Genomic DNA, 18,242 nt, shown 5'->3' with positions numbered 1-18,242 from the left:
TAACTTCTCTAGAGTTCGCAATATCTTTTAGCCATAGGTACCCATCAGGCTGCCTAACATAAAACCTATTGCTCTGACCAACTATGTAGGGTCCTTGGTGAAAGGACCATTTGTCTGAATCAAAGCACCTAGGGCCCTTACAATAAAGGAACCTAAATACTAGTCTCTTTCTCATAGGGAGACCCAAAAAGAGAGACTGGTTTATTAAGGCAATCCCAGTCTCACTTTTATTTTTCCTTGAATAAAACCTGAAGTAGGAACAACTTGGATAAATGGGCTTTGCAGATTCACCATCAATCTCTAGCACTCACATCTGTTCTATAACCGCTGTTCTAATAGTTGTTCTCCAAGAATTTGGGAATAAAGACAGTTCATATTCTTTGATGACAAGGATGTGATTTCATTGATATGGACATTCCCTCCAGCACTGAAGACTGAAATCCAATCAGGGCTCCCCATTTTAATGGACACTAGTTTGTCTTCCTGTAATCCATGGGGTGGGGAAATCCTTCAGAACTCATCCTTGCATAGATAGTGGACAAAGGCTGTCTCAGTTTTATCCCTCACACTTATCAAACTTACCCTTTCCATGCATAAATCTTTCCGACAAAACCCTGATGACTCTTCTCTTGTGTAGGTTGGGTCCTTGATTTACCAAAGATAATCTGACCTGTTTTCTTCCTATTCAATTCTCTTAGGCTTATTGTGTCCAGTGTCTATCCAAATATATGTACTAATGGACTAAGTCATCCAAATACATATAGTTTGAACAATGAAAAATTTTTATCCACATAAGTTTTCTATATGGATAGTTAAGATAGCTTGACAAGGGTTCTAATTAAGAGTAGTCTTCCCAAAGACATTTAAGGAAGAAAACTTGGCTAACAAGGAAGATAAAAGATGAAAAGTGGATTTTTGTAATAAACTTTTTCATCATCAAAAGTAAAGTTACCACATTTAGACTGATAACTTACTGATAACTCAATGTGCTACATTATGGGAAAATACATGAATATCCTTTCAGGAACAGGCCCTGAAGAAAACAAAGATAAGAAGCACAACTGAACTAGACTAAATGTTCATTGAAGTTTGTCCTAAAGGTAACATAATTACAAAATCATTAGTGGCTTATTTTTGAAGGTATATGAAACAGAAGATAATACCAAAGGTTTGGAAAATTTTTTTTGACTATATCATTACCAGAAAAAAAGCTTTCCAAGAGGGTAATTTTATATATACATACATACATATATCCCTACTTTCCCATCTCTACAACATCTTTATCACGTTTAATTTACACAGTGATCCTTGAAAAAGCAATAAAAAGTGATTTCAGGCAGGCTTTCACAAATTATAATCTACAGAAGACTTTTTTTCCTTTATGTTTATTGACCTCTTTTGCAGTTTCTTTATAGCACAATCATTCCCCAATATGCCTCCCTTCCTTTTGTATCAAAGAAAAAGATTTAAGGAAAACTGACCAACAAAGTGATCATGCCTCACAGCATATACAACATTTCACTCTGTGATTCAACTCTTTACCTAAAAGGAAAGAAGTAATTTTCTATATCTATTCTCTGAAACCAAGAAAGCTCATTGAAATGGAGTCAGTTATCTTTTAATGTGTCAAAAGGTATGAACAATTATAAATTTTTTCCAGAACAATAGGACCAGTTCACAACTCTATCAATAATGTACCAGTTTGCCATATATTATGTTATTTTAGTCATTAAGTATTAACAAGTATATTGCTCTCCTGGTTTTGCTTTCTCAATTCTATTATTTCATAGGAATCTAACTGTATTTCTCTAAATTCATCTTTTCTTTACATTCTATTCTTTTACCTTTATCTACCTCATTTGGTTCAGTCATTCCCTAATCAATGAGGCATCCACTTAGTTTTGGGGGTTTTCTCTCTTACAAAGGTGCCTGATAAGAATATTTTAATATATATGAAATCCCTTTTCTCTTTTTTACTTCCTTAGGGGACATGATCAATAGTGCGATAAATAGGTGAGAGGATATCCTTTAATAATCACAAATTATTTTTCAGAACAGCTGGGCCAATCACAGCTCCACCAACAGTGTACCAGCATGCCTCTTTTCCCATAAGCTCTTCAACTTAAGACTATTTCAATCTATCATTTTTCCCTAGTGTCACGAATGATGAATAAAATCTCAGAGTTGTTTTAATTTACACTTGTCTTATTGATAATGGAGCATTTTTATATTGTTATTGATGCAGTTTGATTTTCTTCTTTTGAAAACTTTTTGTTCATACTTTTGTCCAAGGTCAAATCCCTGATGAGAGTTTGGAATTGCTGAAAGGTGTAGTTGTAAGAAGTATAGCCTTGAGGAAAAAAAAAGAGAGAGAGAGAGGAAACCAGTTCAGGAATATGAGGACAATTTTCTATGGATCATAGAGCTATGTGGACAATTAGGTGAGGAAAGACCTCTGGATCTCAAAGAAAAAAGGTTAATTCTAGTGGAGAATGAGCAGAGAACTGTGGGGCCAAACCAAAATCAGGTTGCCATTTTTTTCTTGAGATTGAAGAATAAACCTGGGTCCAAGATATTAGAATAATTTACTTTTCCAATAACCAAAGCAACTGAAAAAAAAGAAGTCATGCCTTGATGTCAGTGTAGATAGTTAGTGAACTAGCAAAGGAGAGTAATCCAGATGATTTGGTAAAAGGTCTGTATACTTTCCCTATGGGCCAGGAAAAAGTTCTGAAACCTATGATCTGTGAGAGCTGTCCCCAACAGTGTCCTCTTCTAGCCCTGAGATAGTTTGGAATGATCTATATGTGAGGGATAGGGAGGAGACATTTTTTCCATCTTAAATGATTTTTTTTTTTAACCATCTGTAACAGAGGAGAAGGGAAGTCAGTGACAGCAGTAATGAGTCCCACACATAGGGCAAGATGGCAAGCTCTGTGAATAGAGACTAATAGGGTGATCAAGTGGCTTGAACTTGATCCGATTGCTGGTCTACCTATTAAAAAGCAGAGGAATGGCTACAATTGATTGAGGCTGTTATCTTTTTTAAGAGCTTAAAAAAAAACTGCAAAAAATTTAACTACTCTGTTGTCTGAATTATCTGTTGCTGACAAGTATTCAATTTTTTTAAAAAGGTTTTTAGTTTCTCTATTTCTTTAACCTCTTTATATTTTTTGTTTTGGTTTCACAGATAAAAGCATGTTTAATCTTAACTGCCTTTGAATAGCATGCCTATCTCTTAACTGCATGCAAGAAGGAATGTATTGAAGGATGACAATGAACAGCTGGGAATACAAATAGATCAGGATGAACATCTGAGCTTCCATCTAAGTTAGCCAGAATTTCATCTTTAATTGGGGGCTTTGAGCTGAAAGTAAGAGAAGATGTGGTTTTGATTAGTTATAATATTTTATCAACTTTCCAAAAGGCAGAAATAAACTAGATCTAGATACTTATATTTTTTCATTTCTCTAGGATAAAAAAAAGTGAGTCTGAGCATCATTTTCCCTGTCATATTACTTGTGCTCACTTATCACTTTTTCTTTCTTTTCCTTTTTTTCTCCCCTGCATCCCTGAAGTTTGAAGGTTAAGGAAATAGGGATCTTTGGAACCACATGGTACATGGAGAAATAAGTGGGGCTGGTACTTTACTAAATTCTTCAAGTGAAAGGAAAAGCCAAAACTTACCATGCAGTGCTACCAAGAGTGGGATGAAATGGGTGTAGGGAGATTTTGTTACCATCAAGATGCCTAACAAGCGAATTCTTTAACGTAGAACAAAGGAACTGAATCAGAAGTCACACTGTTACGTTGATTTACTTGGTCTTTTGGGTTTCTTCCTAAGTTGATATGAGTTGACAACTCATGAGCATTATGGGAGTCGATGTGCTATAACAAATTGTTTTTGAGGGTATGAATTAAAGATGGACTTCTAGTTAGTTGGCCTTGGTACATATCACAAAAAAGCTTAAGATGTCTCCTAGAGCAATCAAGATAGAGTTGGCAAGCTTTTTTTCCGATGGAGCAAGATGCCAGATAGTTGCAGGAGTCCAAAAGTGATTGCAGACATCAACAGGGCAGTAGAAACAACCAGCAGAGAAGAGGACAGTTTAGCAGGAAAAGCAGCTGCCCCTTTGATGTCAATAGAGGACCTATGTAGACCCAGCCACGATGGAAACATGAGTTGCCCTTCCACACATATAAGCCCTCCCTCATTGGTGTTGTGTTAACCTGGAGTATTAATGATATGTCTTTGGGTATTTGGAAATCTTTATAATTTGTCATGCTATCTTGTTTAATTGAATGACTTGAACTAGTGTATCCTTTGGTTGTATTCACCAGTGGGGAATCCTAGGTTATGGTTTTAAGTGAATGATGACTTATAATTTAAGTGGATGAAAACCTGGGATAGCATTTATGATGGGTTCTGGAGGGAGCACAGACATGTTAAGGAGAATACCCAAGAATTGGTCTAGGCAAAACTTGACAAGGTATAACATAATAACCATACCACAGTTTGTAGCACAGCCAAGATTGTGGAGAACTGTGCATTATTAAATGGGGAAGCCAGAATACAGTACTACTCTATTTTCCTCAAAGCTCCAGGATCATCAGAAACAAAAGGCTTGGGAAAGCACTGTTCTGGGAGTGTCCCTTACTATAGCTGCCAAAAGGTTCAGCTAAGCCAACTGGGTGAGCATCCCCTATAAGAACATAGACAGCTGCCCCCATCCTCCCTCACTTTCTTTCCTTCCACTTGGGTGGGAGGTGAGGAAAATATAAGTCAGCAATTTGTGTCCCTTCTGAAAGCTCACTAACTTTTATTTAAATAATCATTATAATAAAGTTAATTGCTTAATCATTTTTATTTATCACTTCTACCTTTGAATTTCCTTGTACTTGCAAAACAGTCTTATCAATGGCTGATTATTCTAGATAGCAGCAAATGTGGTTGGAGAAGCTGCCTCTAGAAAAGTGCAATAGGAAGTGCTATTATTCACAAGATCACAGTCTTTGGAGGAGACATTCCTTGTGCCTTGGGAGATGATGGAAAATTACCCACTACTGAATAGGAACCTCATTCAAGAAATTTCTCTTCCAGCTCAGGTATTATGGGCTGTAACTCACTAAAAACATAAATGTGAAGAACCTCTAGATAACAATCCCCGTCAATGTGATGGCTCTATGTGAAGCTGAGTCAATTCAACAATTCAATTCAATTTAATCAACATTTATTAAGAGCATTTATTAAGTATCAGGCACTCTGCTCTGCAATGAAGTCTGCCAGAGGTTATCAAGTCAGTCAAGAGCCTTGATGAAGGCAAATTGTCTAATCTACTCAGCACAGATCTGGTTTATTTCCTGCCCTGTGTCTATTCATTTCTTTATGGTTTTTAGGAACTAGAAAGATGCACTGGGATGGGCAGGTAATTGATTGGGAAAGTCCAAGGACATTACATTAGAGTAGTGCCATGTCAGGCTGAATAAGCAGAGATGCAGCCAGGCACGGCAGCAGCGGGGTCCTGGCAGCCAAACTGAGCTGGATCTCGGGGTAGTCTGGTGACAGCCAGCAGAGAGCAGGGGGTCACAGGAAGAATCCAGTTCCTGGGAAATAAAGGGATTAGGCACCAAAGCAGTGACTTCAGGCTCAGGAACTAGACAAGAACAGTTAGCAAGGCGGAGCAGCTTAATTACAATGGACAATGTAAGAGTCTAGTTATTAGAATTGAAATACAAGTTCAGCAGACAGTAGATCTGATCTGATTGGTGCAAAGCCCTCATCTATGAATCAGTTCAATTCCACAAATATTTATTAAATACATGAACTGTATTAGGTATTGGGCATCTGAGGATGAAATATATCATTTTCTGCCCTTAGGACTTACAGTCTAAGAAGGGTGATTAAACATGTACACAAATAAATGACATAAAATACCAAAAGGAAGTGTTAAACCAAGCAAATTTGTGGTGGGAACAATGATTTTCAACTGAGGAAAATCTGGTTCATGAAAGATCTTTCCCCAACCTGGAGATTGGACCAATCCCAGAGTCTCAGTACATGCCTAAGACCCATTGTCAGATCCCTGATCCCAGAACTCAGAACAGGTTGGGGGTTAAATGAGCCATGGAGACTGGCAATGTAGGGACAGAGGATCACTTATCTCTCCAACTCTCAATACCCTTCCCCAGATATAGTCTTCTTCTGGAGGCAACTCTCTGTCCTTTTCTAGATGTAAGAGAGAGGATACAACTCCGACTCTGGGCTCAGGGTGCCCTCAGGAGATCAGCCAGGACACAGAGATGGTGGGAATAAAAGGGGTTCCTCTTTTTCTATTGATGAGTTTTAAGATTAAAAATTAACAGATATTACATAATCGGCTACTGTCATCTTATTTCCTGGGGTTGGCTGTCAGATCTCTGATTAGCGCTATTTTTTTCAAGGGTCCAGTTCTCACCGGTCACTGAAGGTAACAAGATGAGGACGTGAGCCTTTGAAGTCGCCTTACATTCCTTCTCTGAAAGCAGTGGGATCTTGTGGGAGCCTGAGCCGCCGTCTTCTATCCTCTCCAAGACTTTGGGGGAGGACAATGCCAGGAAAACAGTGCAACTCGAGCTCGTCCCCTGTCTTGTCAGCCGTCCTGGTCCCGGTGCTGGCTTTGGAGTGTATCGTGGGGCTGGTGGGGAATGGCTTTGCCCTATTCATCTTCTGCTTCCACATACGACCTTGGAAATCTAATACCATTTTTCTCCTGTGCCTGGTCATTGCTGATTTCCTCCTGTTCATCAACTTACCCTTACGGATTAATTATTATGTCAATGGCCAGATTTGGAAATTGGGGCCTTGTGCCTGCAAGGCTAATCTCTTTATGCTGTCCACCAACCGAACGGCCAGCATTGTCTTCCTCACTGCCATCGCACTCAATCGCTATCTGAAGGTGGTATGGCCCCACCACAGCCTGAGCCAGGTGTCCGCGAGGAGAGCAGCGCAGGTATCCGCGGGGCTGTGGGTGCTCATCCTGCTCATGAATGTGCCTCTCCTCTGCACCGAGTGGGAAGCCCTCCACTTCAGCAACTCTTGCATCAGCTTTACAGTTAACAGTACTGGCCGCTCTAAAGCCCACAACTGGCACCATATATTCTCTGGGGTGGAAATGTTTCTGTCATTGGGAATCATCCTTTTCTGTACCTTCAGCATCATCTTCTCCATCAGACGGCGGAACCTTGGCAAGCAAGCAGGGGCTCGACGGGCAGTGCTTGTCCTGGGAGTGCTTGTGGCCGTCTACCTTTTCTGCTTCTTGCCCAGCATTATCTTCGCCATAGCCTCCCTTCTGGCTTTCCAAATGGAGAAATGCGATAACCTCGCCCTCTATACAAACCTGTTCCAAGGATCACTGGCTTTCATCTACCTCACCAGCACCCTCGATCCTGTGCTCTACTGCTTCTCCAGCCCCAACTTTCTCCGCCAGAGCAAGATGGTGCTCTGTAAGAGGGGCAGGTTGACTGGAATAAAGAATAATCAAGAGGGTGATGACAGCAGCTCTTCCAAACCAAACAGGCAGGCAGCAAGAGTGGATGCAGGAACTCTGCAGGATTAACTCCAGATACCAGTCTCTAGGGGAGGAGCCAAACAGCCCATTGCCCTACTCCCCCGGCATTATCTACCTGAGAACATCGGGAAAAGGGGTTTGATTACACATTTTGATGGATGGGAATAGAACCTGCCTTTTAAAACCTCCTCTGTCCCACTCAGACATGGGTCTTTAAGGAGTTCAAAAGGTGAGGATATGACTAGGGAGGGATAAGTTTCTCATGTAATATGGTTAAGACTTCTCCGGATCCCAATCTCAAACCAATGGTGGGACAGGGTCTGGAAGATGAAGGACTTGGAAGAGTCTTGGAGTTGGATAATGTCTGGCTCTTCAAAGCTAGGTCCAGGTGTGCCTCCTGTTCTGTCTTAATAAACCAAAGTCACAGAAGGAACATCTAATCTGGTGTCTGTATTTGTCCTTGTAAGCTTGGCCATAGCACTACATCCCTAGAAATTGGGGACAAAATGTATGGGAAATACTCAGGAAGTGAACATGTGCATGTGGGGGGGAGGGGCTTTATGGTTCAAAGACCCTTCCCTTGGCATGTGTCTGGTGGATTCATTGTGGGGTATCCTTGTATCCCAGAATGAGCCCTGCCATGTATGCTTTAAGACCTCTCCCTCCCCCTCCCTCCAAGGTACTATACAGAACTGGTTTGTAGAGCATTCCTTCCTCTTTCTTCTTAACATGAGATCCCCCCAAAATGATATCTTATCTTTAGGGCAAGGATGCTTTAAATGGTGGCCACTACCAAATTCCTTATGGTCTAACCTAGAATCCTATCTCAGCTAGGATCTCAAGAAGTCACAGGAGTTGCAGGAGATTGTGACAGCCTCTTGGATAGTATCCTTAGGAGTCGATGAAATCTCTAAACTTCTTTCTCTCCTCATTAACTTATTGGGGATCTATTCTCTGTGAATTTATATGACTCATTTAGGTGTCTATTTAGGCTGGATTCACTTTTGGGGAAGCAAATCCATTCAAAGTCACTGCCTATCCCTGGAAAGACAAGTTGATTTAAGATGACCTTGACCCAACTCTTAGAAACCCTTCCTTCTAGCGTCCAGATGGGGAAAGAGTTCTTTCTTCCATCTTTTTACTGTTTTAGTCACTTTGATAGTTACTCCAGACCCTGTTCTTTCCCAAGCAGGTATTCTTTATCTATTTGTGTGTCATGGAGCCCTTTGGCAATCTGGTAAGGACTATGAACCCCTTCTCCTTACAATGCTTTTAAACATATTTAACATATATATGTTCACGGATTCCAGGTTAAAAACCCTTGTTATGCAGCAACAAAACCACTGTTTATTGCCTTCCCCTACACATTCTCATCCCTTTGAAATAAATCTGAGCTGGAAGGATATTTCCAAATCATATAAGAGACAAAAATGTAAAAACTCTCAGGGATTTTATCTCTGAGCTACCCACCCATTATTTCACTCTCACCTTCATTTTCCTTTTTTGAAAACTCTCAAACTAGGCAGCAGCAGAAATCCAGAGTCTCCTCTAAAATAGTTCTCAATATGCCCCTCTCCTTGCTCCTGTCTCACCTTTCCCCTTTCCCCCTCCCACTCATCCCATCTTACCCTCACTTCCTATTTCTTGCTTTCTAGAGGTACCAATCTTGATTGGGGAGATGGGATTAGAGAATATTCTTAATTTCTTTTAAATGTTTACCTTTCTCCATTTCTTATCTTCATTAAAGAAGTTCAAGGAAATGAGGAAAGGATCACAACTCCATCCCAGCTCTGAGTTCAGCTTGCAGTTTCAAATTTCCAAATAAGAAATCCCACTAAAATCATTATCTGAATGAGCAGAAATATCACACTTGTTTTCTTTATCATAGCAGCTTCTCCTGGGAGAAGTTTGGGGCCAAAAGAAAACTTATCTAGATTCTAAAAAAGATTCTCCCTAGCTGCAATTTGAGGATTCTGAGATCTAGGGAACAGTGAGGAACACTATCCATTCAGACTTAATCCCTTGTCAGCATTAAAGTTCAAGCAGAAACTTTCATGAATGGGTGACACAAATTGTAATCAGGTTTTTGATCCTGGGGGTGGGTTTTGATTTAATTATATTAATGCACAGTATCACCTCTGAGGCTTAACTACTGGCCTTTTCTTCCTTCTCCCACTTTTATTTTCTCTCAGGGATGCTCACAAAACTAACTGGAGGTAGCCAAGGCACTATAATACAAAGACTACTGGCTTTGGGATCAGAAGACCTCAGTTTGGCTCTGCGTCTGCCATTTACTGGAAATGTGTCTGTTTTCTTGTCACTTATGATTGGTTTGGATCAGTATTCACAGCAGTACCACAAATATCAGGGACAGCAGAGGAGTGAGTTGTGAGTCACAAGGACAAAGTCACTTGGTTGGGGAAAAAGGATGGTGGAGTTGAAGAGTCACTTAACTAAAATAACTTACATACCCTCTGACCACAAAAGAAGCTCACAATATTTAACCATAAAATGATGTGTCTTCTCCCTATTATCCAGTCCTAACAGAAGATCATACTATTCAACTATAAAAGAAATGCTTCTTGTAGATTCATAGAACCTCGGAGTTAGTTGGAAAGCATTTTATAGTTCTTTCAAGTCCAACCTACCATCCAGTACTCGAATTCCTTTTTTTTTTTTTTTTTAATCATCTTCTAGCCTCTATCTAAACTTAGCATAATTGAATATCTCATTACTTTACAGCAACAACCACCAAAAAAAGCACGACTAATCTCTTCAGTGTGTCCATCAGAATTAACACTACATCTTAGAGTGGACCAAGGCTAGCAGACATTGGATTCTGGGAAAGTTAGAACTTTAATAGAAATATTGAAAACATAAACCGATAGTTTCAGGTTTTCTCCTTTTGAACTACTCATATCATAGATGGGAACTAGAGACAGAGAGGAAGTGATGCTATCATAGATAAATACTGTAGCCTTTAAAATGTCATTTGACTTTAATTATAAGAACGCAGAGCTTTTCTGCACATTTACTTAGATGTGTGTATGTGTGTGTAACTTACTGGTATATATGGTATATAGGGAGACTCATCATGCTATAATGGAACTTTATAGTTAGAGGATGGGAGAATTTGAGAAACTCTCAAGACTAGCAATGAGTCCTAAGTGTCTGATAAAGTTGGACTGAGAAGTTAAGTGACAATCCAATTATCCCATGTACATAGATATTTCACACCCTACTTTTAGGAAGTTCAGGGAAGTTGCTGGCGGGAACTTTTAAATGGAAAAAGGATCTCTTTTGAATGGTTTACAGGGAGCCACTACTCAATTCTCAAAGACAAAAGTTCTCAGAATCAAATACCTTAGGGACATTCCTTTTTACAGCCTGGACCTATATGCACAGTGCTCTGTGCATATGAATGGTACATTTGATAACATCCTCAGAGGATGAAGTCAACAGTGACCAAAAGCAAATCAGAAGGCTGCATTTAATAAGAGCTTTCAAGGAGAAAGGGAGAGGAAAAAGATCATTTCGTGTTTTGGATCCAAAAAAAAATTCACGAAATAGGTACAGTTTGAATGTCTCTACCATGTAGCTTGCACAAGACAGACAAATTTGTTTTTCTTTTTCCTATACTCCAAGACCACCTTTAAAAGAATCCTTCTTGGCTTTCTGAACCTTCTCCCTCCCCATCTCCTTTTATCACCCTGTTCTCCATTTAGCTGGCTCCTCTTTTAGTACTTAGTCACTATCTCACATTACTCTAGAGGACAGATCTGAAAATATTTCTGGGAATAGGGCCTGGATTGCCTTCCTCAATTTTTTAAAAAAAGGAGGCAACAATTAAAAGTTTCTGGAAATCAAGTTAATACTTGAAACTTTGACCCAGAATATCATCCCAACATGAATTATGTTCTCTTACATTCACTCAAATCCATCTATTAAGAATATGGCTGACCAGAAAGACAGGGACCTCAAGACTTATTCAATTAATGTTGTCTCACATTTCCTGAATGTTTAAATATTAGAGGAACAATGGACTCTATAATAAAGGAGCTCCTAAGGGTTTCCCTCCTTTTCCCAAGTGCTAAAGAAATGAGACTTACAAGTCATGCATGTAGAAATTCAGATTCAGGGATATCATCTACATTTGCCTTTCCAGGAAAAAAAAAATTTTTTTCTTCAAATTTGGCCTCAATTAAGAACTGCACAATAACCACTTGCAAAGACAACACAATCCGGTGTTGAGGATAGGTGTTCAAGCCAGAAAATGTTGTGTTCATGCAGATTTCTTGGGGGGCTGTAAGGTCTGTGTGTATGTCATTTTCTCTCTCTCACTTTCTCTCTCTCTCACATCCTCTCTCTTTCTCTTTCCCCTTTCCCCCTTTTTTTTTAATTCCCCCTTTCTTCCTTCCTACTTCCATATACTTAAAAGGCAAAATTGTCCTTTACTGAACAGATGTGTCTTGGTTTGTTTTAGCCACATGAAGGCAGATTCAGCCCCAATTTATCCTTTGCTGGTTTGTCACTTGGAGGATGTGTGGGGATAAACTGGTAGAGAGGAGCCCAGAAGTTCCCTTAGAAAGGGAAGAAAACAATCATTTATGACAAATTTGTGGCAAGGTTTAAGCACTGGGGAATGGGAAAGGGGCAAGATAATCTAAGAGCTACATGTGAATGTTAAGGCTTCAGGCTATATACCCAACGATTAAAAAGACAGGTGACAAAGGAAGAAGACTTTTACAGAATCACGAAGGGCAATTTCTGCTGCTTATGACAAGTAATTCTGGAGACTCTTGCTGCCCAGGGGGAGAGAAAATTTCCCTTTTTAAAAATAAACCACACAACTAATAAGGGCTTGACAACAAAGAGGAAGTTATGTGATGATGGTATCAAAGCTGTGTGACCCTGAGGCCTAGAAAATGGGAAAAGATGTCAGAGGAGGCTGTGTGTACATGGGCATTTTTCTCAAGAATTCTTTCAAAAAGATGCTTTACCCCCTTCTCTACACAATTATGCATCCTCACAAACTACAGGCAGGCTGATCCATGAAACATTACTGTCTCTTCAAGGCAGCGGGACTCAGGACTTGCTTCTTTCTAGGAGATACAGATGCTCATTTATGTGCTCAAGAGGAAGGAGGAAAAAACCCACAAATCCTGTGATGCTGGAGGGATGCAGATAAAATACAGTAGAGCAGGGTAAACTTTTGCCACCTCCCTTCTCAAATGGGTCCTGTTTAGGGCAGCTTGTATCTCAAGAGGCTAGGGGAGATGCTATTGATTCAAAAATGGAGATGTAGCTTTGGGGATCTCAACTCAAATTTCCCCACTGCAGGCCACTGACTCATGGGGGTTTCAAGCTGGAATGTGCCAGCACAACTGCCTCTTCCTAAGCCAAAGCTGTGAACGTCAGTAGGACAGTGAAGTAAGTCTTGGTTTGGAGGATGGGATGAGGGCATCTCAGTCTGAAACACAGCATGTGAGTTCTGGAAAAAAGAAAGAGAGAGAGAACTGGGGTCAGCAGATGCACAGTCAATGCAGTATGTGGAAATTTAATGTCCAGTAAGGGTCAGCTTTTATTCCTCTTAAAATCTGAATCCTAAACTGAAGTGGAAATGTTTATAGAGACATGCTTAGATTTCTGCAGGTATCTATTCTGTGCTCACCTTTGGAAATATAATTGGAACAGAAAGAGAAATCTGAAAATACATGTGACTGAAGAATTTTTTTTTTAAGATACAAATAATCAAGTCATGATTTCCTAATGGCTTTACAAAATAGGGTGGGCACAAATGACAAGGATGGCTCACCACTGGAATAGACTGACACCTAGTGCTCAATGTTCCCAAGACTTGTAAATGGCCATGATTATCCTGCCCAGAGCTTCTGTCAGGAAAGGCATATAGCACATGGCTGTGGGATTTACCAAGAAGTTACCATAGAGAATTTAGCCATTACAAAGTGGGTATTGCATGTGGATTGTGAACATTTTTCTCAAAGGTGAGGAGCTCACCCATCCAGTTCCAATTCAAAAACTGATGCAGCCACTCAAGATAGAATAGGGAAGTGGAAATTGTCCCTAAACACAATAAAAACCCCAAAAGGAGAGGGGTGAGCTTTCATCTTCCTTTGTGAGACTTGAAGAGATCTAGAAAATCTTGGTAGAAATGAGTAAACAGACACTGCTTTGCAGAGTATGTCAATAGCATTTTGTGCAACAGATTTCTAAACATATTAAGAGTTTTGAGGAAGGTGATTTGGCAGATTCTACCAAAGGTTTGGTTGGGATGAAATGTGTCCCCAGTAGATGCTAGCTTGTTAAGAGTGACACATCTGTCTTGATGTTCTTCAACTCCATACTGAAGTTTCCCTTCTTATTTGAACCATGTTAGCTATATTGGAAACCAGTCCCAAGGAGAGATATCAAATGTTTAAGTGGCAATTCAAAAAACTTTCTTTCTCAAAGTACTGAACAAATACAGAAGCACAAAACCTCATGGCTTGGAGAGATCTTGGAGATTCTTCTAATCTAGTACTTGAATATGAATGCTTGTAGGACATATATGAAAAATTTCAATGATAGTTTGAACTATGTAGAGTAGAAGAGCTTCATCTCCCTAATTCCGGACAGTATGTCTCTTTTCATTTCTTTTCATCTGAAGATGGCATTAGGTTTTTTTGGCTGCCATAGCATGGGGGCTTTGTAATACCCCAAAATTCACAGAATTTTTTTCAGATGAACTGTTGTGAATCTATATATACCTGATTGTATACATTTTATTTGAACATGGTTGTTTGCAGGATATTGTGAGCTCCAAGGTTTTGCCTTTCTTTGAACCCTAGTACTTAGCACAATTCCTGGGACATAAACCCATACCTCCTACCTCATATTATAAGACTGGTTTTAAAAAATCTAAGTATAAGACTCCAAATTTAACCTAATTTCATTCCGCCCAATGCCAAATCCAAGTATCTCAGAACTCTGGGCAGTTGCTTATCAGTGATTTGAACAAATCTTAAGTGATCCTTATCAAAACTGCAGGTGAGACTTTGTTTTGTTTAAATCACTGATAAGCAGAAGCCCAGAGTTCTGAGATACTTCATTAAAAATCTCTTTCCAAGTGAATATTAAATTCTTTATTACAATTCTGGGTCCATCTGCTTTGCCCTCTCTTATTATCTAGTGGAATCTTCCATATTTTGTACATGAATTCCTTGGGAAATTTGATCCATGATTTTGCGGAAATCTTGCTTAATTGGATTTGTGATCTCATCAATATTTATGTTCTTTTCAACATTGCAGACCACAAACCATCCAGACCTGTCCACCTTAAGAAACTCATTTATTTCTTCCCATATAGAAATCATTTCCCAATGGAGTCACTCCACACATATTGGAGGTGTTCCTCACTTTCTCATGATAATGGGTTGTGTTTTTGTTTTGAGGATGGTTTTGGTTTTGATTTTGCTTTTTTTTGGTGAGGCAATTGGGATTAAGTGCAGTGACTGGATTTGAACTAAAGTCTTCCTGACTTCAGAGCCAGGGGTCTATCTACTGAAGTACCTAACTACCCCTTTCTCATGACATTGTGAAGATACCTGTGGAACAATAATGTCCTTTGGTGAAATGATCAGTCCAATTTTTAAAAATCATTAATTTTCCTGATGAAATCCATTCCACCTGTCTTTCAAAGTTGCTCATTTGTTTTATTTTGTAGCCTACTTATACTCCATATGCATCTCTGCTGCTTTTTGGGTGATATTTATTTATGATTCATTGGAGACTGTTGTGTTTTAAAAACAATTGTTGTCACACAACACATATTAAAGTGGACTTTTGTTTCTGAGAGAAGTTTAAGGTCATTAAAAGACTTCTGCAATTTTATAAAGGCAAGCTAACCCATGTTTTATCTCTGTGTCACAATCTCTCTCTCTCTCTCCAAAACACACACACAAACACACACACACACACACACACACACACACACACACACACACACACACACGCCCTGAAGCATTTTTTTAAAAGGCATACAAAAGAAAAAATAAGGAATATAGGAAGGAAATACAAACAGGGCAGCTTTAAAGTTATGTCTTGGATTTATTATATGCTATTAATAACCTTTTTCCTTTATTGAAAGGGTTATTTTACTGGTAGAAAAAAAAAGAATTATATAAAGGTTACTTAGAATTTTACAAACACTCTCCAAATTAAGTCAGAACAAGTAGCGTGATATTTGATCATTTCAATGCAAAAAAAATATGTAAGAATGGTAAAAAAAAATTACATTCAGAAATCATTAAAATAAAATTAGAAAGGTCAAGTAGACATCACAGAAGCCTCTATTTTTTTTGTTTGAGAAAAAAAATCAAAAGATGCTGGATACAATAAATGCTGAATAAAAACAACAAAATATAAAAAGGGAATTTATATTTATATTTTTATATTTTAATATTTAATATTTTAAAAATATTTTAATAGACAAGAAATGATTTATAGTTGATGAGGGAAATGAAGACTACTCTTAAATCATAAGTACCTATGGGAAAAACATACAACTTATGAGAAAACTTTATAAGAAAAGGGCTAAGTGAGTAAGATCTAGTATTCAACTGAAAAAAGCAGGTTCAAGGAATGTGCCATGGAAGAACCCAATGATGGTCCTTGAAACCAACCTTAAAGATATTTTGGTCCATTTTCCTTTAGGAGTTATTTATGACCTTTATATTTCCTACAAATACCCCTCTTAGAAAAATGAGTTTTCCTTCTTTTGTTACCTGTTGTGTGAAAAACTACTTCCTTTCATTATCTAAATACACTATTCATATTTTGAAGAATCTTTCCTTATTATAGTACTTGAGGATATGGTGAGCAATTCTCTTTTCATCTAACCATTCATGATTTTATGAGTTGTGATGGCATTCTTTTCCCTTAGTTTTTAACTTTTCAAGCTAAAGAATCTGACTTTTAATATTTTCTCACAGACCAGCCTCACCCCCAACCCTACCCTCCCACCTCCCACCAAATATAATGCAAATTCTTTAATGATTAGGACTGGGTTTTTTTGCTTTCTCTTTTTCTAGTAAATACCTAACACAGTGCTCCCCACATTGTTTAGGTGCTTAATACTTTTTGGATTGTAGTTACTTTTCTGAGTCATGTGTGGTTCTATTATATCTATCTTAAGGTTCAGCAATCAGAATTGTCCACTTTATGGATATCTTCAACATAAAGAAGGTCCAACTCACTTCCAGTTGATCAATGATGGACAGAAATAACTCCACCCAGAGAAGGAACACTGGGAAGTGAATGTAAATTGTTAGCACTACTGTCTATCTACCCAGGTTACTGATACCTTCGGAATCTAATACTTAATGTGCAACAAGAAAATGGGATTTACACACATATATTGTATCTAGGTTATATTGTAACATATGTAAAACGTATGGGATTGCCTGTCATCGGGGAGAGGGAGGGGAGGGAGGGGGGGATAATTTGGAAAAATGAATACAAGAGATAATATTATTAAAAAAAAAATCACTCATGCATATATACTGTGGGGAAAAAAATTCTAAATTAAAAAAAAAAAAAAGAATTGTCCACTTTAACCACAGAAAATATCCATCATAGTATTTAAAGGTTGAATAATTTTTATTTTATTTCCAACATTTCATAATATGCAATGTTTAGGTAAGTTTTCGTGCTATGATGTCACATTGAGTTTATCTCTCGAAAGATAATTTGTGATGTCTCTGATTTTCTTTTATGTGTTGGGCTCAGATCTCTTCATTTTATGAAATGTAGTTTAAAAGATGCAACCCAAAATGAATTACTCACACATTTTTCCATGTTGAAATCCTTTTGCTTATTCATACAGACATGTAAAATTATCCTGTAGTTTATATCTATAAATTTTAGTATCCAGAATTTATTGCTTTCTGCACATCTAAAGATTCTAATAAAAGGAGTCCAGGTTCTCAAAAATTTTGAAATTTTTGAAAAAGCTTTTGAGAATATATTACACAATTCAGATATTTTATGAATGCTCAGCCCTCCAGAAGAGGAAAACAGAAAGAAAACAAAATTATACAGAATAAGAGAATCTCACAAAGCCTCAGGGTTTTAAAATCACTCAAAGCCTCCACATCAGTTCATTTCTTTGGCAAATCCTTACATCATTATCACCCTAAGGGTCCATACTTAGGAGGCTTTAGCTCACTTATTTGGATGTTGGCTAAGTCAGATTAAATCAATTGAATTATCGGGTTGGCACTTTCTTTCTGGGAATTATCAAATACTAATGACCCCATGTCTTCTTTTGTGAGTGTACATGTATGTCTGTGTACATGTGTGTGCATAAGCATGCACATATGTACATTTTTCAAGGAATTATTAACTGTTTATTGTTATTGTTTAAAAGGCAGATATCAGTTTAGCAGGACAGAGATCAAACCAATTTTAATGATCCACATTAATTAATTTGGAACAGTAACTGGGGAGGGATTGATTTCCCACAGAATGGAAAGCAGTGCTACCCAGTCTCCTTGGCTTAGAGAGAATTGAGAGGCACCTTTTAGTACAACCCAGGTTTCTTCTTTTTAGTGACAGGTCAAATCTCCTACAGCTAAAAGCTGCTCCTTTGAGAACAAAAGCTTGCTTTCTTCTCCTTCTGATCCTTTCTTCTGTTTT

The 18,242-nt window shown here is 38.3% G+C and overlaps 2 protein-coding genes across 4 annotated transcripts in view; one reads left to right on the top strand and one right to left on the bottom strand.

Moving 5' to 3' along the window:
- Positions 1-1,287: 1,287 nt before the first annotated feature.
- The window catches only part of MTA3 (metastasis associated 1 family member 3), a 174,725-nt gene continuing 157,770 nt past the window's right edge, over positions 1,288-18,242 (bottom strand). For 2 of the 3 annotated variants that reach the window (XM_074286690.1, XM_074286692.1), the window contains one exon: positions 1,289-13,038. In XM_074286690.1, coding sequence (XP_074142791.1) covers positions 13,013-13,038 — 26 coding nt within the window. In that variant the 3' untranslated portion in view covers positions 1,289-13,012. Of the gene's footprint in view, positions 13,039-18,242 lie in introns of all 3 variants that reach the window. The other variant, XM_074286693.1, reaches the window with a different exon arrangement.
- OXER1 (oxoeicosanoid receptor 1) lies at positions 6,588-7,595 on the top strand. The gene has a single exon (XM_074284721.1). The coding sequence runs from the start codon at positions 6,588-6,590 to the stop codon at positions 7,593-7,595; it is 1,008 nt and encodes a 335-aa protein (XP_074140822.1).

This window comes from Sminthopsis crassicaudata, chromosome 2, assembly GCF_048593235.1.
Source record: "Sminthopsis crassicaudata isolate SCR6 chromosome 2, ASM4859323v1, whole genome shotgun sequence".
NCBI classification, from domain to species: Eukaryota; Metazoa; Chordata; class Mammalia; order Dasyuromorphia; family Dasyuridae; genus Sminthopsis; species Sminthopsis crassicaudata.
This window is presented reverse-complemented; position numbering and strand designations above follow the sequence as displayed.

Excerpts from the sequence above, each read along its gene's own strand:
- OXER1 (XM_074284721.1), top strand. The coding sequence starts at position 6,588 with ATGCCAGGAAAACAGTGCAACTCGAGCTCGTCCCCTGTCTTGTCAGCC.